General features: G+C 39.8%; 1 protein-coding gene across 6 annotated transcripts in view; it reads left to right on the top strand.

The window, feature by feature from the left end:
* Positions 1-24,628, top strand: part of POU1F1 (POU class 1 homeobox 1) — a 218,667-nt gene that overhangs the window by 23,309 nt on the left and 170,730 nt on the right. For 3 of the 6 annotated variants that reach the window (XM_080594247.1, XM_080594243.1, XM_080594248.1), the window contains one exon: positions 10,153-10,204. The exons of the other annotated variants lie outside the window; for them this stretch is intronic. In XM_080594247.1, coding sequence (XP_080450373.1) covers positions 10,153-10,204 — 52 coding nt within the window. The remainder of the gene's footprint in view (positions 1-10,152; positions 10,205-24,628) is intronic. 6 annotated transcript variants of the gene reach the window in all.

Below are 24,628 nucleotides of genomic sequence, written 5' to 3'. Positions count from 1 at the left end.
AGAAGTCCTGTCTGTCAGATGTCAGGGATCCTTGTAGATTCATCAAAGGCATCCTGATACCTTCTAAGGATGTTTCAGGATACTTTGATATTAATCTTAAAACAGGATGAATTGCCCTCAAGATATATGTACTTTTCTCCTTTTCCTGACTACAGGGAGAGTATAGCTTGAATATCTAGGAGTTATAGAATATCCCGAGTTGGAAGGGACCCATAAGGATCATTGAATTAAACTCCTGGCACCACACAGGTCTACTCAAAAATTTTAGACCATGTGACTAAGTGCACAGTCCAAACGTTTAAACTCTGACAGGCTTGCTGCAGTGACTACTTCCCTGCGGAGCCTGTTCCAGTGTGCAACCACCCTCTCAGTGAAGAACCTCCTCCTGATATCTAGCCTAAACTTCCCCTGCCTCAGCTTGACACTATTCCCGTGGGTCTTATCACTGGTGACTAAGGAGAATAGATTGGTGCCTGCCCCTCCTCTCCCGCTTGTGAGGAAGCTGCAGACTGTGATGAGGTGTCCCATCAGCTTCCTCTTTTCCAGGCTGAGCAGGCCAAGTGACTTCAGCTGCTCCTCATATGTTTTCCCTTCTAGTCTCTTCACGATCTTCGTAGCCATTCTCTGGACACTCCAACAGTTTAATGTCCTTTTTGTACTGTGCTGCCCAGAACTGCACACAGTACTCGAGGTGAGGCTGCACCTGTGCAGAGTAGAGCGGGACAATCACTTCCCTCGACTGACTAGCAATGCCGTGCTTGATGCACCCCAGGATACGGTTGGCCCTCCTGGCTGCCAGGGCATACTGCTGGCTCATATTCAACTTGCTGTCAACCACAACCCCCAGATCCCTCTCTGTGAGGCTGCTCTCCAGCGTCTCGTCGGTCAGTCTGTATGCATAGCCAGGGTTGCCCTGTCCCAGGTGCAGGACCTGGCGCTCGCTCTTGTCAGTGCATCTTGTTATGCATCCAGCATGAAGTCATTCTGTTAATAGGACTGTCAAAAATACTTTTGGCAGGAGAGGACTAAGGTTTTCAGTGTATCAACACATCAGACTATCTTGTTGTCAATACTTTATATTCAGCTAAGTGTTCAAACATTATCTTTTAAAATGGCTGTGACCTGAGTTACTGCTGGGTGAGAGTCATCTTGTTGATTCTTTTGGAGATAATAAATTTGTTGCTAGTAACTTGAGATGATGGAATAAGTTCAAACTCTGTTATGATACTCAAGTACAGATAAGGCAACCACTACTTGCTATTGTCTTGCCTTTGGCTGCAAAGTTGTGAAGTATCTTTCAGGATTTTGACTTCCAGCTGTTGCTTATAAATAAGTGTTACCTGTGAGAATGATCATTAGGTACAAAACCTGGCTCACTGCAGAAATGTAAAGTGCCATCAGGAAGAGTGCTGGAGTACAAACATCTAAAGCATACTGTTTTTTCTTCCTTATTCCCCCAATAGTTTAGAGCAGGTAGACAAACAATGCAGCTGAAAATTAATATTCTCATAATGGCTATTAGTAATTGGTAAAGATTCAAATCAATTATCTTCTATGTGCTTCTTGAATTTTTACCCATTATTAACTGCATTATTTTTTCTGCCTAGACTGGGAGAGAAATGTTGGGGAGGGGCAAGGCTAACAACAAAAGCATAATAAGATGAGATATGCTATACACATTTCAATTACTTTGAATTCCAGCAACTTATGAAGGGCATGGATGTACACTTCTTCAAGGGGAAAAAAGTACATATAGTACTGTGTAGTTCTTTTTGGTTTTCTCTTTGGAGATATATACAGGTGATTTGGGCTAAGGAAATGTTCAATCCAACAATTGGAGACCATGTTGAAGGGGCTGTTCCAAGAACAGCTGTCCTCCTGATCTGCAGGTCCTTCATCTGGCCAGCTAGTGCACCCGTCATATGTTCTCTGCAAGAATTTCTTTTTTGTCCTAATTTCTCTGCTTTGTGATTGAGTGTACAGAGGTTTATGTATCTTTATGATTTTTCAATAGGTGCTATTGAGTTAGAGTGCATATGTTGGAATGATTCAGTCTTCTATGGGACTTTTTGTTTGTTAGAGTTTCTTAAGAAATACAAGCTGGAGTCAAACATGGCAAAGTAGCTTGTTGCATTGTTCTCCTTACGCTTACTTTCATGCTATTTCTAGAATAGCCAGTTGAGGCAGAAATTGAAATAATAACGGGTTTCCAAGGTTTTTTTTCTTTTTTATTGACGGAGAATTAAGGATAGAAAAAGGCATATGTTATAGCGTTGCACTATTCACAATCTGGTGTGGTTGAACTGTGGTTTAGCTTCTGCATGCTACAGAAAGATGATATTTAACTGAAATCTTCCCCCCCCCCGCCCCCCCCAAACTATATAGTTTACTCTGTTTCAGTGGAAGTGTCTGTTTTGCTATGGTTTTCATACCCTCCTAACGTTGTTTGGGAACCTTTTTCTAAAATGTTTTGGTCCATTTCAGCTGACATGTAGGTAGTGAGGTCTATTATTTTGAAGTACCAAAACCTGAGCTCATTATTATAGCAGACTTTGGAAAACTGAACACCTTCATTCCAATATGTCCATTCCAGAAACCCAACAATCAGTCCAATGTCTGTTACCCTGATAAAATCTTACAGTTTAGAAGACAGTACAGAGACCCAGTCATTTCTGGGGGTAGTGTTTTTTTCTTCTTTCACATTTAATTCCTAGTTAAACATTATTTACACTGATTTTTTTTACTCTGCACTCTATTTGTAACCAACCTGATGGGTACAGCTGTGGTAGGAATACAAGCTGCTTTCAGGATTTCTAAACCCTTTTATCTTCTGCATCTGGATGGAAGGAAGGCCTAGTTATATCTTTTTGCTTTGACGTGGGATCCTGGCATAGGGGAAAAACAAGGATTCTGTGAACTGTTGAAATTTTTATGCTTTCATATGTTACCTGTTATGGGTGGAGGGGCTAGTTGCATCCTACTTTATCTCTTTTGCACCCTAGTACGAGGAAAGCTCTCATTTTTTTAAACCCTTTAATGTCTGCTAGTCAGTTTTACTTGACACAAAACAGCTCAACACTTTCTGCAAGTAGTCTTTGATAGTCCTCTTTATTTTTCATTTTTTTATTTTTTTTTTTTTATTGTGAAATTATCTTCCAGCCATTCTTCTCAGAAGAAAAACAACAAAAGTTTCTCCTGGATTCTCTGTGTACTATTGCTGTCCTCCTTCACATCTTCTCACCCTTGGTATTCTAGGACCAATGTTTCCTCTTGTCATACTAAAGAGCTACGTGTTCTGGGTGGGTTCTTGTAATGTCTTCCATGTCAGATGTTATTCCTATTAACCAGCTTTATTTTGGCTTGATTTTTGTGAACTAATCTCAATAGGCGAACTGTTGAACCAAGCTACTGAGTTAGCATCTTCTTTCTTGCTTTCTGACAACTTGGTGTTTGTGCTGGCAGAGCCTAGCAGTAATGGTTCCTGGATTAGTCTGATTTTATTGTTTCAAGAATTTGGTTTTGGCCTTCCTTTCCATGGGAACTTACTTTCTCCAAAGAGAAGAAAAAGCAATTAGAATCTGCTGATTTTGTTCAATTTGAGTAGGTGATCTTATTGTGCTTCCCTCCCAAACTACGTTTTCTGTATAGAATAATATTGTGGTCTAACGCGTGTTTCTTTTTTTTTCTCCCCCTCTTAATCCCAATTTCAGCTACTGGACTTAGTTTTTGTTAGCTCATAGAAAAGTCCCAGTGGGACCATACAAAATATATTTGGGAGGGCCTGCCATTAAGAGCAATAAAGAGTAGTTGATTCAATAAATAGTATTTTAGGTTGCAAGCATTTAAAAATTGTACTAGGTGTTTTGGATTTGTGCACAGAGGATCAACAGCCCTATTTACAAAATCTGGAATCTGATATAAGCTTGATTTGCCAGAGAGCTGGAAGAGCTGAGGACCTCGGCTCTTTCCTTATTCATAGGAGACTGTAAATTCAAAAGGATATTATGGATATTAATCCATATCAAGTGTAGCAGTCACTAAACACAACTATTTTTGTATTATCAAATGGGCTAATATGTTGTTTGTTCTAACCAACTTTTCTACCACCTTCAATGAAAAAGTAATGCTGGCATCTAAACAAGCAAAGATGCTTATCTAGGTATCTATCAGGCTATTCTGGTTAACCTCCAAGTAGATATGGGGAAATAGCTAAAAGTCTGGGATTTCTCAAGATCCAACAGTGTCATTGTTTTCATGATAAGCAAGTAGCTATGATTTGGGATTTAAAACACCACTAAACTTTCTGTATTACTTTTTCAAGAAGTCTTATTCTTCCTATCTGTAGAGATTAACGTAGCATCAACTAAAACACTAGAGAGCTGTGCTTCTGTAGGCAGATACCAGCAGCTCTGTGGAAATCCATTTGAGAAACAACTGCTCAGTATTTTACCTGTCAATGCATTCTGGGTGTTCCTGAGACAAGGATACCTTTTTTGATGTCTCCAAGCAGGCTTCATTTTGTTTGCTTCACAGAAGCTTGATTTGCTCTCCTTCCCTCACTTCCTGATGGAGTTAGTATTTTTAATGTGTGTTCAGGATGTTCAGACTGAAGCTCAATCAAGAACCTGGGCCTGTATATGTTTTGGTGAGAACACTTCTCTTAATCCAGTGATTTTGAATGTTGCTTCTCTCTGTAGATGGTGTTTGTCACAGCATTTCTGATGTTTCCTTGCAGCTGTGTTATATTTCAGCTAATTAAGTTACTCTAAGGTTTATTTTTCTTTTTACTCTATGAATTTCCTTCCAAACTGGAACCTTTTGGAGAGAACAGTGTTTTAGTTGTCCCCCAAACATTTTCAGTAATGTTCTTGGAAAGCTTCTATCATGTGGAAAGAGGAAGGGTTTTGTAGTGAAACAAGTTTCTTGTAAAACAGCAGACCTCAAATTTCCATACTTTTGGGTAAGTGACTGAGCTACTTGTTGTCCCCCCTTGAAAAAAAATGAAATAATAGTTCAGGCAAACACTGCAGATGATAGCCAGTATGTCTTGGTTGGTGTGCTGTACTATCAGGTATTTTGTAATAGGCACCTCTCAGTTTCTCTGGTTTTCTCCTCCCTTCTGTGCTACCTCATACAAACAAATATTTCTTGGGCCAGTGAGAAGCCTTGCAGACTTGTCTGGAGTGTTTATGTATCTGTCTGCTGGCTTGAAGATTAATTCTTTAAGAGCAAGAGTATGCACTAGTTTATGCATCCAAGCTTCCATTTTTATCATCATCTGGGACTTTTTTTTTCCCCTCACAGCTATCTGTTTTTCAGCCTCTCTCCTAGAATAAGACTAGCTAGGAAAATCAACTGAATCTATCCAGTTGTCTTGCTTTTAGCAAGAAATTGAATTTCAATGAAGCCCCAGGGAGAGATTCTTGTACAGCTCTAGATTATCCTTGTTTATCCTGATGTGTTTGTTCATTGCTTTTTCTTTAGGTGCAAAGAGGACTTGCTCTTTACATGAATTGAGTTAAAACATCCTTCAGCACCAAGGTCACAAAAAAGAATTGGAGATATTGAGAGACTCAGTAAACTAGGAGGAATTGTCAGTATAAATACTAAGCTGGATTAATTGATGACCGAAAATATATGAAACTTTGCCCTTCATCTGAGTGATGGCTGCTATGGGTAAACATTACTTTAAGAAACTACTTCTTATGATGTAGTCCAGAGAAATGAAGCAACAATGAATTGTTTGTAGAGTTGTTTTTTTTGTCAATTAATGTTCACTATAAGGGGGATGGAAGAGTTAATAAGCCTTTCTGGCAGAAACTAACAATCTATAACACAGATGAACCATGGATTGTGTTGTCTGAGAAATGTAAACCCAATGATGCTTTCACAAGAATCCAGAAAACAATTGCAAAAGAGAGCCTATGTTCAATCAGAAGTCTTCTTGCTTGTTGTAGTTTGTTGTTGCTTGTCATGGTGTACGGTGAAATGTTGAATATGGTGCTGTTTATAGTTGTTTAGTAGTCTTTCTTATAAAGTTGCCTAAGGATTTACGTAATGTAATCACAATAGGCAGGCTGCTAATCTTCTTGCAAGGTAACTGTAGCCTTACATATTCAGGACAGGGTTAACTGGTTTTAATAGCCCAACTGCAGAAGTTAACTTATCTCTGCATGTAGCATTCAAATAAGCTTTTGTTTTGGTAAGGTCTTAGAATTACACCAATGTTTTTCTGTTTTTAATTTCTATATCTAAACTATTTGTACACCTCTGAATCTAAGGCTTCTCTGTCTCCTGGTAAGTCAAACTCAAGTTTGAAAAAAGATTTTTCAAACATTTTATGGACCTCTCTGAGATATTTTAAACCTCCACTGTTTTAAACAACTGTCCTGGATTTTTTTCATTGTCTTAAGAGGCTTTTTTTTTTTCTTTCAGAAGAAGTATTTGAATTTTTTCCTCCCCCTATTAATGTTTTCAAACGACCTTTAGTAAAGCATGGAATATATTTGTATTCTGCATTCTGACAGTTCTGCAATCAAAGCATACGCAGAATTTCCCTAAAAGAAAACATGTTTCCTACTGGCTCTTACATCTGGTTTATTACCTTTTGGTAACTATAGCATTTTACGTCTACCCTATCTTTTCTCTTTTTTTTTCAACCCAAACATTTTCATGCAAATGTCTAAATTCTTGAGTCATCTTGTGGAAGTGTTTTCTTGCCTTAGTTTTTTGATGTATTTTTTTTAACACCCTTACTGAGTTCTTGCTTTGCGTTAGTATGTGTAGCTTGTCCTCACACTGTTATTACTAGACAGCTGGAATGTGCTACTCTGAAAAATGAATTTTCTTGAGGAGATGTAGCTTGGATTTGGAGAGGCAAACTTCTTATTTTTGCTTCTGATCATGCTGCCAAGTAGTAAAATACTGTGATTGCTATGAAGAGTATTCAGTTGTCACCTTGATTCGTGTTGAATTGTTCCCTATTTTACAGACAGCTTGACTGGTTCTAGTAGTGTGGTTATTTACTGCCTGTTTCTACAACTGGATGTCATTTGAAGATGAGCTAATGGATGCATAGGAAGTGATTAAGGACTACTCAAAGGAAGCTCCATCCAGGGGCTGAGTTTGCAGTAGCAAATATTGGGAGAGGGACTTTGAGCATTGAGAAAGATATATAGAAATCCTTGGATCTGCATAAATGATTTCTTCTGCCTTCAGTCTGAGCTGAGGAACTTTGTAATGCTTTATTCTAAAGAATGCCACTACATGCTCCTTGAGAAGCTGCAGGCATGAATGTGGTGTTACCAACTTGAGTTCTGCTGTTCAGTCCTACTTCGTGTCTGCCCTCTGCTTATCGTTCTCTGAGATGTGTCAAAGAAACATGCCAATGAAACTGTTGGTGGGCTGGTCCTGAAGGAGTGTGAGAAGAGTAGGCTATGAGGGAGAGACTGCTTAAGACACACCAAAGAAAATACTGGCTCCAGTTGCAGATAGTGTTTAAGCTAGAGTTTTTTCAGCTCTGAGGCATCCTGATTTGCTGCTTAATACTGATGTGCTATATTAAGGAGTTTTGCAGGGACCTGGCAAAACAAGGCGACTGTTAACATGTGGTAAGTCAAACTGATTGCTGATGTATGCAAGTTAATGTACAGCAGAAGGAACAATGTGAGTTGTTTACATACTGCTCTGATAGCTTCAGACTTAACTGCAGCCCATAAATAAATAAAAATAGAAAAAGATTTGGTTTGTTAAGAACCAAAAATTACTAACAGGTTGTGGAAAGAACAGAGGAAATAATACTTAATGTCAGTCACCCTCGCTGTGGTGTGTGCAGCCATCTGGAAAACTGTGCACTTTTAGCCTGCCTGCTGCTGACAAGAGGGTAGAGATGGAGGTGGAAGAAGCAAAAAATAATTAATGGTATGGAAAAATCCTGCAAGGAGGAGGCATGCAAAGACTGAGAGCACTCTCACGGAGGCAAAAATGAATAGAAAGAATAAGTGAAGAAAGATTCCAAATGGGTTGAGTTGAAATACTGGGCAAGAGAAAGACCGTTAATACTTCTTTCATGACTACAGATCAAACCTCATAGTTGTGTGGATAGTAATTGTAAGGGTTTTTTTTTCATTTTCTGCCATATTATAGGAAGGTATAAGGATCGTATCTGAGGCAAGAGATGAGGACAACTGGAGGAGGAGCATGAATTATACGTGAAGTAAAATGTGTAAAAAGAATCAGCAAAGTTGAAAATGCAATAATAAATCTGGGAGCACAAGTGCAGGCAAGGGCCATAGATGAGACACAGCATTCTTGTGTGCTGGGGAATCATGGGCTGGCACAATTTTAGTGACTTTGAAACATCTGAGAATTGTACCTGGTGTTCATTGGCATCAAAAATATTATCCGTGGGAGGTGCTGTTCAGCATGGTCGATGTCATTACAAGATGATGAAGGCTGTTCGTACAGATAAGTGAGAAGTTATGGAAAGGGTCGGCCAAAAAGTACTTTAAGACTTATTGACCTTTACTTTGGTTTGAAGACTGGGAGGATGCATGCATCTTATTTTTTTGGAGACAATATGCCAGTGACTTTAGGAAGGTATAATATTCAGTTTTAAATAAGGAAGTCAGTGTTTTATATTAGAGAATATAAGGCTTTGAAAAGTTTTGAATGCAGTGACTGAAATTACACTTTTTTCTTTTGTTTTGGTTTGTATGAATTTGAGAATGTTTTTGTTTGGGGTAAAAAGAACACTGTATATCAGTTTTTCTCTTTGTTTCAGATATTGACAAAGACCTTAGTAGCATTTGTGTTTACAGTAGCCAGACAGTATACCAAAGAGTCAATCAACCAAATTATTTGGTTATTATCTCATTATTATTATTATTATTATATAAATTATCTCATTGGGAGGTGAGTGGCTGGAAAGCTGCCTGGCGGAGAAGGACCTGGGAGTATTGGTTGATAGTTGGCTGAATATGAGCCAGCAGTGTGCTCAGGTGGCCAAGAAGGCCAACAGCATCCTGGCCTGTATAAGAAGCAGTGTGGCCAGCAGGTCTAGGGAGGTGATTGTCCCCCTGTACTCGGCTCTGGTGAGGCTGCACCTCGAGTACTGTGTTCAGTTTTGGGCCCCTTGCTACAAGAGGGACATGGAGGTGCTCGAGAGAGTCCAGAGAAGGGCGACGAAGCTGGTGAGGGGTCTGGAGAACAAGTCTTACGAGGAGCGGCTGAGGGAGCTGGGATTGTTCAGCCTGGAGAAGAGGAGGCTCAGGGGCGACCTTATCGCTCTCTCTAGGTACCTTAAAGGAGGCTGTAGCGAGGTGGGGGTTGGTCTATTCTCTCACGTGCCTGGTGACAGGACGAGGGGAATGGGCTGAAGTTGTGCTAGGGGAGTTTTAGGTTGGATGTTAGGAAGAACTTCTTTACTGAAAGGGTTGTTAGGCATTGGAATGGGCTGCTGTCCTGGTTCCAGTTAGGACAGAGTTAATTTTCCCTCATAGTAGCTGGTAGGGTGCTATGTTTTGGATTAGGATGAGAAGAGCGCTGATAACATGCTGATGTTTTAATTGTTGCAGAGCAGTGTTTACACCAGGCCAAGGACTTTTTGGCTTCTCGCTCTGTCCTGCCAGCGAGCAGGCTGGGGGTGCAGCAGGAGCTGGGAGGGGACAGACCCAGGACAGCTGACCCAAACTGGCCAAAGGGGTATTCCATACCATCTGACGTCATGCTAAACAATATATAGGGGTGGCTGGCCGGGGTGGGGGGCCGGGCTGCTCGGGGATAGGCTGGGCATCGGTCAGCGGGTGGTGAGCAATTGCATTGTGCATCACTTGTTTTCTTACACATTATTATTATTAATACTATTATCATTATCACTATTATTACTATTATTGTTATTATTATATTCCTGTCTTAATAAACTGTCTTTATCTCAACTCACCGGCTTCACTTTCCCGTTTCTCTCCCCCATCCCAGAGAGGGAGGGGGGAGGGTGAGCGAACGGCTGTGTGGTGTTTAGCTGCCAGCTGGGTTAAACCACAACAGCCCTTTCAACGTGGGGCACGAACCCACGACCCTGAGATTAAGAGTCTCATGCTCTTTGCGAGAGGTAGCGGGATCGTTGCCCGCATTCTTCTCTCCTCTTCCCTACAGGCCTGTGTCTCAGCCATGAAGATGATCAGAGGGGACCCGTCCAGCACTTCCGGTGAGTCTTCTGCCCTCACTGATGCATTCCTGCCCTAGAAATCCTTGGACATTTCATCCCAGCACTCTAAAGAATCCATCACTGCGGTATGGCCATGGTCTAGATCTGGAAATGAAAAGGCAGCAGTGCAGGAAACCAACACACAGACCATAACATTTGTTGGAATGGTTTGCATTCAAGTTGAGCTTGTCAGAAAATTGTTACCTCTGCCAAGGGTGCCCCTGGGCCTGCGGCAATGAAGTACCAGCATAAAAGGCAGCCCAGCTCCCTGCTCTCTCATCCAATTCTCTCGCCTCATCCTCCTTGGGAACCAGGTGCATCTCCAGCCCTAAGACATGTCCTGCTACAACCAGTGCCTGCCATGCCGGCCCTGTGGCCCAACCCCACTGGCCAGCAGCTGCAACAAGCTCAGTCTGCGCATATGATAAGCAATAACATGAACAAGGCTTTGCAGCAGGAGCTGGAGCGGCTGCAGGGGCTGGAGCTGGAGCGGCTGCAGGAGCTGGAGCTGGAGCTAGGTTGCTAGTAGCATCAATTGCAGCTCGATAGGCACAAGCCAGACCCCAGCACGCTACAGTGATTTGTGTCACTTTGGAACTGCCAGAGTCATGACACCTTTTTTTCAAGCATTCTGCCAGCTTTTTAGGATTTTGCAGTTGTTCAGGGGTGAATGTCCAAAACACTGGAGGTGACCACTGCTCTAGAAACCTGCCCATATCCTCCCACACTCCCTGCCACTCGCAACTATCCCGCCTCAAGACAGATCTCCGGATGAGATTCCTGAGTAGTTGTTTAACCCTCCACAAAGCCTGAAGCGCATTCAGGAGACATAACAACAAGAGCAGGCTGGTCTGAGTATCCCAAGGATATTCAACATCTCGGAGAACCACCGTAACTAGCTCGGGGGATAAGAGGGTGGTGAAGGAGAAAGGGAGAGTGAACAGGTAGGGAAACATGTCTTCCCCTGTCCCCTTCACAGATTGGCTCCCTAACGAAAACAGGCAATAGGTGTAATTGCTAATAGTTTCCGAGATATGGGTTCCAAAGTATAGAGTCGACGTCAGTGCTGAGTACAAATACCAGGTTAAAGTCGTGACCAGGTATTTCATCATTTCATAAGCCATTGTTACACCGCACAGTACCATAACAATCTTAAACCAGGGCCCGGAAAGGATAAACAGTGCAACAGGGAGCACATACAGAAAGTAACGCACTATAAAACTCAATTTGGAATACAGGTACAGCAGACTGGAGATTAAGGCAATCAACATCGTGACTAGCAACTATTAAGCAGGTCCAATACTTATACCAATTTTAGTTTAACACACTCTGGTCAAATTTGTCAATATCTCAACCCTTCGGGCCCCACGTTGGGCGCCAAAAGGGCTGTTGTGGTTTAACCCGGCCGGCAGCTAAACACCACACAGCCGTTCGCTCACCCTCCCCCCTCCCTCTCTGGGATGGGGGAGAGAAACGGGAAAGTGAAGCCAGTGAGTTGAGATAAAGACAGTTTATTAAGACAGGAATATAATAATAACAATAATAGTAATAATAGTGATAATGATAATAGTATTAACAATAATAATGTGTAAGAAAACAAGTGATGCACAATGCAATTGCTCACCACCCGCTGACCGATGCCCAGCCTATCCCCGAGCAGCCCGGCCCCCCACCCCGGCCAGCCACCCCTATATATTGTTTAGCATGACGTCAGATGGTATGGAATACCCCTTTGGCCAGTTTGGGTCAGCTGTCCTGGGTCTGTCCCCTCCCAGCTCCTGCTGCACCCCCAGCCTGCTCGCTGGCAGGACAGAGCGAGAAGCCGAAAAGTCCTCGGCCTGGTGTAAACACTGCTCTGCAACAATTAAAACATCAGCATGTTATCAGCGCTCTTCTCATCCTAATCCAAAACATAGCACCCTACCAGCTACTATGAGGGAAAATTAACTCTGTCCTAACTGGAACCAGGACAGCTGCCCAGGGAGGTGGTTGAGTCACCGTCCCTGGAGGCCTTTAAGAGACGTTTAGAAGTAGAGCTTAGTGATACGGTTTACTGAAGGACTTGTTAGTGTTAGGTCAGGTTGGACTGGGTGATCTTGGAGGTTTCTTCCAACCTAGATGATTCTGTAATTTAATAGCACGTGAACGTTTCTGTGGCATAATAACAGCCAAATAAAATATCTATTTCTATTAAAGATTTTCTTCATGACTATACAAGAAATTTAATTTTTTCATGATTCATAACTGGTTAGGAATTGGTATTCTTAACAATGCAGTGTGGTTAATCGTGCAGCTGTCTGCTCTTCTGGTGTGTATGTAATATGTGGATGATATTATGGAGGTTGCTCCAGAGTACTGAGAAAATGAGATAAGGGTGTATCTTTTGGTGATAAAGTTAACTACCTATATATTAATAACAATTTTATTGTCAATGTCGCTGTATTAATCCATTTCTTTCTTTTACCTATACAATCACAATAACAATCTGTAATACTACAGACACAACTAATACTAAACACACTGACTTCTCATGATGTGAACTGTTGCTAACAAAATACATGGAAGACATTTATCTAGCATAGGCTGTCTTTATACTGCAGCTGAAAGCTGTTTAGGATGAAAAATCCATTTATAATGGGTTACAGCTTATCTGTTCCCTTGCTTGCTTGCAGAGAGCCTGAGTGACCATTAAATGCAAGTTTTTGAGCACTGGTGCTGTCTTCCTTGTGTTCCCCGGTGCTGATTCCCACACAGCAAACATGTTTGGGTACTGTGGGTGTCTGTTGTCCATATCTCTAGTTGAGAAGGCAGGGACTCTGGGCTGCATCACCCCTCGGGAAGGGGCAAGGGTTGGGAGAACCGCCTCTCATGCTCATGGGGCTCCAGCCAGTTGGGCAGTGATGGTGGGCAGACAGGGATGTAGTGAGCATCCTGGGGCACTGGTGTCCCAGCAAGGGTGACTGCCCTGTGTGACAGAAGTCATTGTTGTGGGCCAACTAGCCAGTCTTCTCCAGCACTTTGTGGAGCTCCTGCCAGCAAGAGTGGTGTTCATAGCTTGTGCCCTCCCCCTGTGGAAGGGGGATCACTAAAATGTGGAGGAGTATGTGTTTTTACATCTTCAACTTTAAACTATGAAGCAATAAGATATAGAGACCTTTTTAACCTGTTAGAAAGTAGGCTTTCACTAAAATGTTATTGGTAGAGTTTCTATGCCATAGTAGAGCTGTCTCAGAGGAGCAAAGAAAGTATTTAGTTATGTAATTTACTCCATAAAATGTGTAAGGTGTAATATAACTCTGAGTTGGTGAGCATGCTATATATGCTGTGGCTCTACTGAGCTGAACTTGTTTGCTTATGTTGCCTGTGGTAGATGGCTATGGTTCACAGACTTTTTCTAACACATGGACATGCTATAATTTGCCTGCAATGTGTCTTGGTGATTAAGATGCCAAGACTCCTCACAGGAATACAAGCACCAATGCTCCCTTAAAAAATCAGATTTTTTTTTCTTTTCCTTTTTTAATCAAGCCTAACTTGACTTACTACTTCTCAGCAGAAAATAATCAGTGTCTTGGGAAGGAAACGCCAAATGAGATTGCATCTGTCAAGTGGTGTTTCCTCTGGATCAAGTGGAGAAGGAGCTCTAGAGAGATCTTTCACCCTGACATCATTTAGTGTCAAATGTTGTGTATGATGTGGTTCTTGCATGCTTAGTGGCAGTATTTGCTCCATAGATCTTGACTTTTCTGAGGTAATGAGACTGGGGGAAGTAAAATAAGAAGATCAAGTTTAAAAGCCAGAAGGCAGGTACATAGGTTTTTTTTGTTTTTGTTTTTTTTTTTTTTTTGTTGTTTTTTTTTTGCTTTGAACAGTTTTGCAAGGCCTGGAGTCTCTGCAGCAGCAGAGTGCATGTGCCTTTAAGTACAGTGAAACATTTTTGTTATGTGTAAATTTAGAGCAGCATTATCTACGAAACTGAACTTTAGAAAAAACCTTTCATGTGAAGGGATGATCTGATTTTTCTGAGAAGCACTGAAAACCCTCAAGTCCTTCTCACGTTAATGCAAGCAGAGGGAGGTACTTGAGCAGCACTGTGGATGGCTGTTCACGAAGCTGCATGATTCCTAGTCACAGGAAACTGCAGATACTAAAAGCTGAAGGAATCCATGGTGACAGGGACGGGGCTGTCAAGGATTATACAATGTAAAACAAAAAACAAGCAACAACAAGAACAACAAAAAAACACCAACAAAAAACAACAGTACCACCTGTTCAGGAGGTCTTTGCACCAAAAGACACTTGTGGCTGTTCTGCAGATGGATGTAAACACGCTGTTTTGTGCTCTTCCCTAAACAACTGCTAATGGCCAGTACCAGCAACAAGCTTGGTTTAAACTGATTTTATATGTATATATCCCCCGTATCAGTAAAAACAAGATAAAATGATATATTTCTCCTATTTCACTGATAACCCATAACAGTTAGTTCTACAGATGTTTGGGTGACACTTTCATGATTGAAAAACTGATACTGGAATCCCAGCATTGCAGTTATCTATTGAGAAATTGTGCCTGTAAACTGTTTAACCTCTTCTAAATGGCTAATTTTCTGGCTCGTCTGGTTTTTTGCATTGCAAGAATTTTTAATCATATCACAATTTACCAAATCACTGTACCAAAAATATTGGTGGGCTGTTTTGTGGTCCATTAAGAGGTACTTTGAATGCTTTCCTCCAAACTCCAGAAGAACTTGAGAAGTTACAGGCCTGACTGATAAATGAGTTTGTGTTAGGGTAGCTGTTCAGAGATTATGAATCCTGTGCAGTGCGTTAATGGCATATGATCAGGAGCTTCTCTAGAAACTGCATTGCACATTGAAATGATTTGGCACTAGGTCTGCAGAGAGTTTTGAAGATGTTTTTATTCCTATTGCACTAAGTGGAGTGTTATTTTTCTTTTTTCCATCTCTTGCTTTCCAGGAGATGTTAGCTATACTGCTCAATTTCACCATTGCTAAGCTTGAATCTCCCCTTCAAACACTAGGGATCACTTTTTTATATTTCTTTTGACAGCCCAAACTGAGCAAGGCTCAATTTGGGGAGGCCAGCCTAGACAAATTCAAGTGATGGATTTTATGAGCTCAGGAAAAAAAAGCAGCAGTAAGAAGAGAAGGCAGAGAAGGGACGCATGAAAAATGGGCTAGAAAGGAGGAGTGGAGGCTGTGTTGATACACTCAGCTTGAGCAGCAGAAGAAGCATCAGGTTCTTATAAGTGTTCATTTGAACAAAATTTTCCTGTCCTGTGGATAAGCAGATGCCTTGGTATGCGCCATCTGTGGGTGTGGTGGCCAGTACAGTAGACCATCTATATATGGGTGACTGATTTAATGTAAGACTAAGTGTGTTACACTCGTGATGCCGCTATATTGTCTGCTGCAACTGCTTGGTGCTTGTCATGAGATCCTGGAAGCACATTTGGCCCAGGGACCCATCCCTGTGCCCTTTATCTCCCTCCTCTGCCCCTGAATTGGAGTGACTCTCCTTAGGGGAGAGGAGGTGTCCTATTGCTACCCCTCACATAAGCAATGCTGATTATCCTGCTTGACTCTCATTCTGTGGTAGTACCTTTTTCCCTTTCCAATTCCACTCCAGCACATCCCATTTCTGATCCATACTGTTTCATTTACTGCTAAACCAGGATCCTTCAATCTTTGCCTGACAGCCAAGTTTAGATGTTGTTTCCTTGCTCCTCCTTCCCTAGTAGTTTGCTGTACCTCTGTAATGCTTTCTATTGCAGACATTCTTCCCTGTCCCTCTCCTTCCATATTCTCAGCTGTTTTCCTTTCTTCTCTTCTCCAAATGGCTTGTCCCCTTTTCATCACTGCCACGGTTCTATATGTTGGAGATAAGACACCTTCTACCTACTCCCAAAAAGGAGGTGCTTGTGAATTGCTGAGATGTGCCAGGAGGTTGAGGATGCTGGCGAAATGACCATGTAGCTACCGGGGAAACAATAGTTTGACCTAGAAAATACATCAGTCTGTTGGAGCTAGATGAAACAGCACATTGAATTTTATCTGCTTGGTGAAAGCTGAGTAAAGAACAAAGCATTCTTTTTTTCCTTCTCTCTGATGTTTACTATGTTTTTTCTTTTTGTGCTATAGCATTTGAAAAGAAGAGGCTGCTTACTGTAACTCTGTTCAGCATCATGTCACCCTCATTTTCTTGAAACAATGTGCAGTTCTTTGTCTTTGTGCTCCTACACTGGAATCTAATTATTTCCACCTGTGTATTCCTAGCGCAATACAGTAGGTTTTTAAAAGTGTGACTACTGGGTAAAACATGAGACAGGACAATTCAGGATGAAGAATTGCGCTTGAATTTTGATAAGTGCAAAATTACTTCTGAAGTTTAAAAATAAGAAATCAATAAGGGAGAAGAAAACCACAACTTTTGAGGTAAGACTGGTAGTCTTGTCCCCCACTACTAAACAGGCCATCTTCAGAACCTTCTGGCTCAGCTTCAACATCAGGAGGGTTCCTGTGTCTCTCTTCAATGATACTGTTTTGCCCTGGAATATATGAAGCCATCAAAAGAGAAACCTTACCTCCTGAGAACTGTATGTCACTTCAGCTGACTTCATCAGTTTTTACGCCCAAATGAATAATTTCCAGTGAGGAAGACAAAGCTTGCAGGAGCTAGCAACCAGGTTTTGGAGTTCTGCATTCCTGCTAGCTTTTCTGCAGGGTGTTGTGCCACCTTGTTTACATTTTTCTGGCGGACTACCAAAGCACAAAGGGATTTCCCTGTTGCCCCATTTTAATAAAGAAAACTGTTACATTTGTCACTGTGCAAATATGGCACATGAAATTAGTTTACCCATGTAGTCCTTTTTTTTCTTTTGAAAGCCTTACAGATCACCAGTATTAGAAAAGGAAGTTTGATGGGTGGAGCACTTTTTTTTACAGTTCCAGAGAAATTTAATTCCTTTTTGCACGAAATTTCTTATCAGCATTCCATGCTCTTATTTATTTCCTTTCTCTTCCAAAATCTACAGCCATATTTCATGGATGACTGATTTTTGAAGTGTTCCATATCCATTAAATGAAGTTAAAACTCCATAATATTAGTGGAAGCAGTTGTACCTTCCTGTGGTATAAAGGGAACCTATAATAAAATACTTCAAATAGTGCACAATGCATATAAGTAGAAAGGTTTCTATACAATGTAAATGCAATATTCTGGTAAAGGGTTTGGCTAGCTCTATTCCAATATCCTTATGTCGAGAAAAGAAAGGAAACCAGCAAAATATAAAATATTATATATAAAACTTATATTAATACATATATATATATATACATACACATATATAAATTTCCCTCCCAGCTTCTTTGAAACAGCAGGGGCTGGCATGGCCATAGTCAGTCCTGGCTATTGGCATGACTTTAGATGAAAAAAGCTGTAACAAGAGAAGGCGACCCAGCTGTGAGGGATTCTGGAACACTGGAAAATGGAAAAATCATGTGACTAACTCTTGCTGTAACTTACGGGATTGACTACTTCCTTTTAGATGAAAGTACTGTCCCTTGATGTTTGAATATAGTCTATTGAAGGTGAAGAGTAGAAGACATCTTCAGTATGTAACCCCATAGAGACATGGAGTAAACTTTTTTGCCAGGTTATGTAGTACTTACTATTACAAAGCTGAGGGAAAGGTATTGCAAACTGAAGAAATAAAACCTATTAACCACAACACAAATGTCAATCTCATTTTAAAATACATAATAATCTTCTAAAACAGTAGTTATGGCTGATGTGAAGATTAAGTTGTTATCATAAATAGCCTTACTGCAATTCTAATGCAGGTGCCATGGATCATTTCACTTAGTATGTCATTAACCTATCATCTTAGTCATCGAAACAACTTCAAAACAACTGAAGTGTTACTCAAAACTCTTCTAAATTAACTCTAATGTTTCTACAGTTCTTAAAATGAGCTTTCAGTTTAAGTAGTAAATCAGGTAATTCAAACTCCCCTTCATATTTTATCCTTAGTGCAGTACTCAAACCTTGTTTGTAAACATTAATCTAGTCTTTGTGTCCTTTGTAGTAAGCATATTCTTCCCAGAAAGTGTACTTAGCATACTTTTGTGTGAATTACAACTATAAAGTAAAGAATCTGGTAATATTTTTTTCCTTTATTGAATTCTACTCACAATAACAAGTAAATTTTATTAATGTAAATTTTCATCTACAAAAAATGAAAGCATAAAGAATCTTTTTCAGCAATTGACACGAAGATGTGAAAATAAAAATTTAACATTAATTTTTCCAACTCTGTAAGACCTATCTTTCAATTTTTTTTGTCAGTTCCTTAAAAGACACAAGTTTCCTGAGTCAAGGAACTTCCTATATTGGTTCCATTCCATGTGTTGCTGGTATTTTGTTCTTAATTAAGAAGACAATATATTCAAGTTAACTAAAATTCTTGCAAGCAGTAGTCTGGATTGTGTATAGAGAGCACTTTTTTTTTTAAGGATTAATATTGTTATATGCAAAATACATAAAACATAAATAATAACGAATACTTTCTAAGTGAGTACTTATAGCTTATGAAGCATTCTATGCATCCACAGAGGACCAATACTGTCACCAAAAAAAAAAAGAGGAAGAAAGTCTTCAGAATTTGATAAGAATCATATCTCCTATAAGACAGACTGTAGGACTTGAAAAATAATTAACCTTTTCCTAGGAAACTGTCAAAAATTAATCCATTTTCAGATGGAAATGTCACAAACAGGGGAAAAGTTTCTAAGGATGAATCCTTTTTCTTCTAGATATAATTATACATCTCTCTATATAAATTTTTGTTTTTTCTTTTTTTTTTCTTTTGTAAATCTCCTGCATAAGTAAACACTTTCTTTTTTTTTAACCTGACATCCTGAATTACTAAAACTTGACCTGGAGCACTGGTGTGGAAGGAATGACCCAGATGTTCAACTTGCATTTTTATGGCACTAAAATTCAGTTGAACTCTGTTGTATGCCAGCTTAAAGGGAGTTTGTAGGCATGAAGCAATTTACTAGGGCAAATTTAGTCCTTGAGCATAAAAATCTTTCATTTTTGCAAACTTCCTTTTTAGATTATATCACACCTCTCTGCCTCTATATTGAGACTTTATACACCAGCGAATATAATAAAAATGTACATCTGTTGGGTTCAGCCAATGACTGGGATTCTAATGGGGGAGAAAACACACACACACACACCAAAAATCTTCAACATAAAATTGCTCGGAAAATGGATCTGGAAAGGCTGCCATACTAGCCATGGTGCCAGAGGTTAAAGCAGGGCCTCCAGAGCCTAAGCATAACAGCAGATACGTATTCTGACCCTAAATTGCTCTAGTTGTCATATTGTCAAGGAATTGGATATGGGTTCAATAAAGGAAGAAAAGATCTGCATTACTCTTATCACTGGGATTTCTTTTAAATATTTGCACACAGTGACTTTCTATGCACATATAACATGCTGAGTTTACTTTCCTTACCATCTTTACTAGAGTAAATTTTATTTCACTAATTTGAGTTAAAGTCCAAGACACTTAGCTAATGTGAAAGTACACAGCTGATATTTCAGAAAACATCAGTTTAGGTTAAGTTGATACACTAGGGAGAGAAGGAAATGTCACTGATTTGGTAAAAACGCTATTTTCCCTTCAGCTGCCATTTCACACTTTTAATGCCAGAGAAATATTCTTTCTGTTCATGGAAAATAGAAATATCAGAAATCATGTTTGCTTCATGGTTTGAAAGTGAACAGTACAAAGCAGTGCTTTTCAGTAGTACTACTTATGCTCCTTTAGAGGGAGGTCTTTGGATTTTATTTTTTTTTTCTTGTTGAGATTAAGATCTGGCCTTCATCAAGGCTCTCACAGATCTATCAAAAATCTATGTTCAGAGCAGCGAGGGGCTTCCTGAGAATCTACTGGGCTGATAGCAAAGGAGTGGAAAGAATTGCTTTGGTCCTGTGAAGCCAATGATTCCCTTCTCCTCAAGAACTGCACAGTGCATCTTCAGTTCTGCAAGGGTTTTCATACAGTAGTTTATTTGTTGTCTTCTTGGGCTATGCTGGCTGCTGTGTATGACATTATAATGTCTCTCAGCAGGTGTATGCATCTTCTGTGTGTGTCATTCCTCAGCTGCTTTTGTGACTGTATTGGGGTCAGAAGGATATTTGGTAATACAATTATTCTCATTTTCTCTAGATGAAAATTGCTGACTGCTGCAGTTAAGGCTGCTCTGAAATACTTTAGCTTAAAATTCATATAGGACTGCTCTGAAGATGAGGTTATCCCAACTGATGTCAATACGAGAATTTCATTGCAGATTTTGTTTGTTTCCTGCAAGAGGGAGAGGGAACATATTCAAATAAAAACTTTAAAATACTCTATTTATTTATTTATTTTTAGGGAGAAACTTCTGAAATATTGGGGGGGAGGGCAAAGAAATAGTACTTGAGAATGATCTTCCCCTTTTATCCTCTCAAGAAAACGTTTAAGAGGGTGGTACCCTCAGTTCAGAGAACAAGCATATAGAGATGTTTTTTCAAAGTAAAAATAGTCAGAGATTAGAATATCTGCATTTAAGTTTGGAAGTGAACTAAGTGGGAGGATTTAACCATAGGTATGTTTAAATTAAACATGTTCTGAAAGCTCCTTATCCAACTTTCTTTGGTCTTCATTGTATTTCTTTATCATTGAAATTATCCAAAAATGCAATATGTGTATTTCACTGCTGGGATATCCTGGAACTGTGAACCAGAAGCAGAGGAAGATTTTACAGAATAGGCTGGCTGGCAGTAAAATATAGAGGAGATAGGATGTGTGTGTTAATTTTTAAAACCCTGAATTAAATTCACTTTTGTTCTAAACCGTGCTCATATAGTGACCCCTCATATAGTGTTTGTTCATTTCACTTTACTTTTCGGGTAAGAATGTGGCTGGGTTGGAACTCTCTGGACTTGTCTTGCAACATAAGCTGCCGGGTTCCACAGCAGAGGAACACAGAGGGTGATTGCCAATCTTCCTTCCCTTGACCCAAAGATTTCACTTTGTCTGATTTAATTTTTTTCCTGTAGTATAGGAGGAATAAATATTCCCCACAATAATAAGACTGGACAATAATATGTTATCTTGTCTGAGACAAAAATTTAACTCAAAATATTTGCAGTTCCCAAATGGCCATTTCTTTATGTTAGTGATGCTTATTCTTAGACTGAGGCATTCATACAAATTTAGATTATTTTTTTTTATTTTGCCTCTAACACTGAATTAAGAGGTTAATAACTGTCTATGTCTATATAGTGTTCCTTTCTCCTTTCCACTATGCATGGTCATTCCTCTGAATGAATGTGACCACTTCTTCTTAGGGATGCATGCTGCAAATAACTAAATTTGCCGCTTGCAAGGACTAGGAAGGAACTCGTGCTTCTTGACATCTGGGTAGAATGCTACTTTTCTTGGAGAAATGATCTTATAGCTCCAAACCTTTCCTCACTCAGTACCTCCAACAAGTGTTTTGTCAGGATACAAAGGATGCATGCTCAGGCCTGCAGCTTGCTCTGGAGGAGCTGAATAAGGAGGTGTGGGGCTGGATAAGACAGTCTGTTGTTTGTTTCTAACACTTCATCTATTTTAGAAACAATATGTTACTGAGGTCTTCAGATTAATACCAAGAAAACAACATTTTTTCTCTCCCAAGAAATATTTGTAATACTAGCCTCAACAATGAGATTATATTTCTGTTTTGTAGCCAAATGTTTCTAGTATTTAATGATGTTTCAGGACCTGCTGCTTTCTTGATCTTCCAAGGCTATGTATGGTGTAGAGGTGGTTTTTTTTTTTTCCTGTCTTAGAAATAGAAATTAAGGCACAATGGGTAATTTCTCATAACTGCTGGTACCAGAATAAGATATAGTTGGTTGCAGAGCTCCATGGTGGACACAGCCTCATCAGGCTGCACAGGGCTGCATAGAAAAATGCAGGCTTCAAATTCCAGATAGATAGGCAGGTGGTTTATATGAAAAACCTCTTGCTTTTTCCTGCTTTGGAAAAGTCATGCTGTGACACAAAAAATCCATCTTAGGAAGGGAGAGGAAGCCTGGACTCCCACAGAGGCTCAGGCAGGAGGCTGCAGAGATAGGGTTGAAATGTGAGGGGCAGGGTCGGGGGGGATAGTAGGACGTCTTGACATCTCAGGCTGTGTGCTAGGGCTTGCAGAAAGCCACAGTACTCCAAAGGGGGCTCTTCCAAATCAGAAAAAGGGACTGAGTGTGAGATTAATCCTGTCGTCATGAATTACTGATGACTGCATCTAGTAAAAAGGAGACAAACTCCTTTTTAATGTGTTATTAGAATGTGTTATTAATGTGTTATTAAAAAATGTGTTATTAGAAGGAGAGAGGCTGTGCAGTTGATTTGGTTTTCATTTTGTTGCATTACTCTGAGCATGAGGAGGAGAGGCCTCCAGCAAGAGCTGGAGTTGATGTGGCTGAGAACTGGCTGTGAACATCTCCAGGAGAGGAGGATTTTTATAGTGTTGTATGGTGGGGAATGTTGGGGTGGGCGAGGGCACATTGGTGGGGTCACGTCACTCAGGCAGAGAGTGGCAAAGGTAGCAGGAAGCTAATAAAATCTCTGAGCAACTGAGATGGGATGGGAAGGGCTCAGAAATTGCCTGAGAAGTCAGAAGCTGAGGCTGGAAACATGGACCAGCTTGTGAGAATGCAGGACACAGGAAGAGTTATGGAGAAACTCTATTCTGTCTGACATGGTAACTATGCTTCTGATACTAAAAATAAATCTAGCTTTGCTTATTTTCCCCCACAAAAAAAAAATCTAGCATTTTGTGTTTGAAATTCTTTCTTGTTCTTTAGTGAGCTCCTTTTAAGGAGAAGGTGTAGGCACACCAATCCCAAGACTGTGGTTTATTCTGGGTCCTGGCATTTTACAAGAGTAACTAGATATATAGATAAACCTGTGAAAGGCCCAGAAAGAAGGGCAAAATGAGTATGAAAACATAACAAAGTGATGTGAGAAGCAATTAAAAAATCAATTAAACTAGAGGGAGATTCTGGAGATGAAATTAACTTGGGAGACTGCTTCCTGGGTGGTAAGTGTTTTAAATATAAATAGTGCAATTATCTATGGAAACATTGATTACTTTCACGGAGAGCTAAACTTACAATTTAGTAAGCAATTATAATCTAGTAAGACTGTTGTTCTAAGTGCAGGGCAATCAGCTGTCCTCAAACAGCTTTCAGTAATAAATTGTTTTTCATGACTTCCTTCTTTCCAAGGAGAGAAAGAGGATGAAGGTGATTCCCTTCGTTCTGTGATCTCTGATCAAGTGAAGTAAACAATTTTTATTTTAAAGTACCTAGACTCAGAGCCTGGATCTTCATTGACCTGAATCCTGGGGATTAGACTCTATGGGGAGGGGCAGGAGAAAATCACTTTGTCAGAAGAGCACTTTAAAAATAACGTAAAGAAGCACATGGTAGGACTGAACCCAGTTAGAATTTTTTTGGCAATGTATTTCTTAATGGTTGGAACCTGATTTTACTGTTGAGAGATTTTGACCATATTTTGTGATGAGGAAAATCAGATTCTGGGTCTTTTTGTTTATATGAATGTGGTAAAACACTAAAACACTGTATATTCTTAACATTACCATGCCTAAAGGAGCAGGGATTTTGGAGCTTCCTGGGGGAGAATTAGGTCCTTGCTCAATTGATATTTTGGATTCAGCCTCTTCTTTCAGACAAAATATTTTTGTCCTGATAGATCTGTTTCTTCTTGCTGACCTCCTGAAGATTCATCTTTGTTTAAAAGTTACCGTCTTTGAATATCAGCTCACTTTTAAATACTTTCTTCAAGAGAAAATGTAACTCATGTTAAATTGTAATTATTTCTGTTTAAAACAATTCTTTATTTATTTGTAGTCTTCTGAGTAACTAGATATTTGCTTTTTATTTGCTTAAACAAACCATAATCTCCTTCTCTGTGTCCATTCAAAATCTATCCATCACATGAAAAACTGCATCTCAAACCTAGCAAGGCTAAGACCCTTATTATATTATTATATAAAGCCTACTAAAAATTAAATATCTGGCTTCAGATATTCCAAGGTCTCTAAAACACTTCATATACTTCAACATATTATTGTTTAAAAAAATGGTGAGAGATTTTTAAAATTTACTAGAAAATTTTCCTCTTTTACATAGAGCAAATATCATTTATGCTGTATAAGCAGGACAACATAGATAGGTTCTGAGCTACTGCAGATTTCTGCACGTTTCCTCCCTGTTAACAGAAATACAGGCTTATTAAGGAAACTTGGTGTTGAGATATACTTTCATTCACAA

The sequence above is a fragment of the Anser brachyrhynchus genome, assembly GCF_964034855.1.
Source record: "Anser brachyrhynchus genome assembly, chromosome: 1".
NCBI lineage: Eukaryota > Metazoa > Chordata > Aves > Anseriformes > Anatidae > Anser > Anser brachyrhynchus.
Note: the sequence above shows the minus strand (reverse complement) of the source record. Positions and strands in the feature narration are given on the sequence as shown.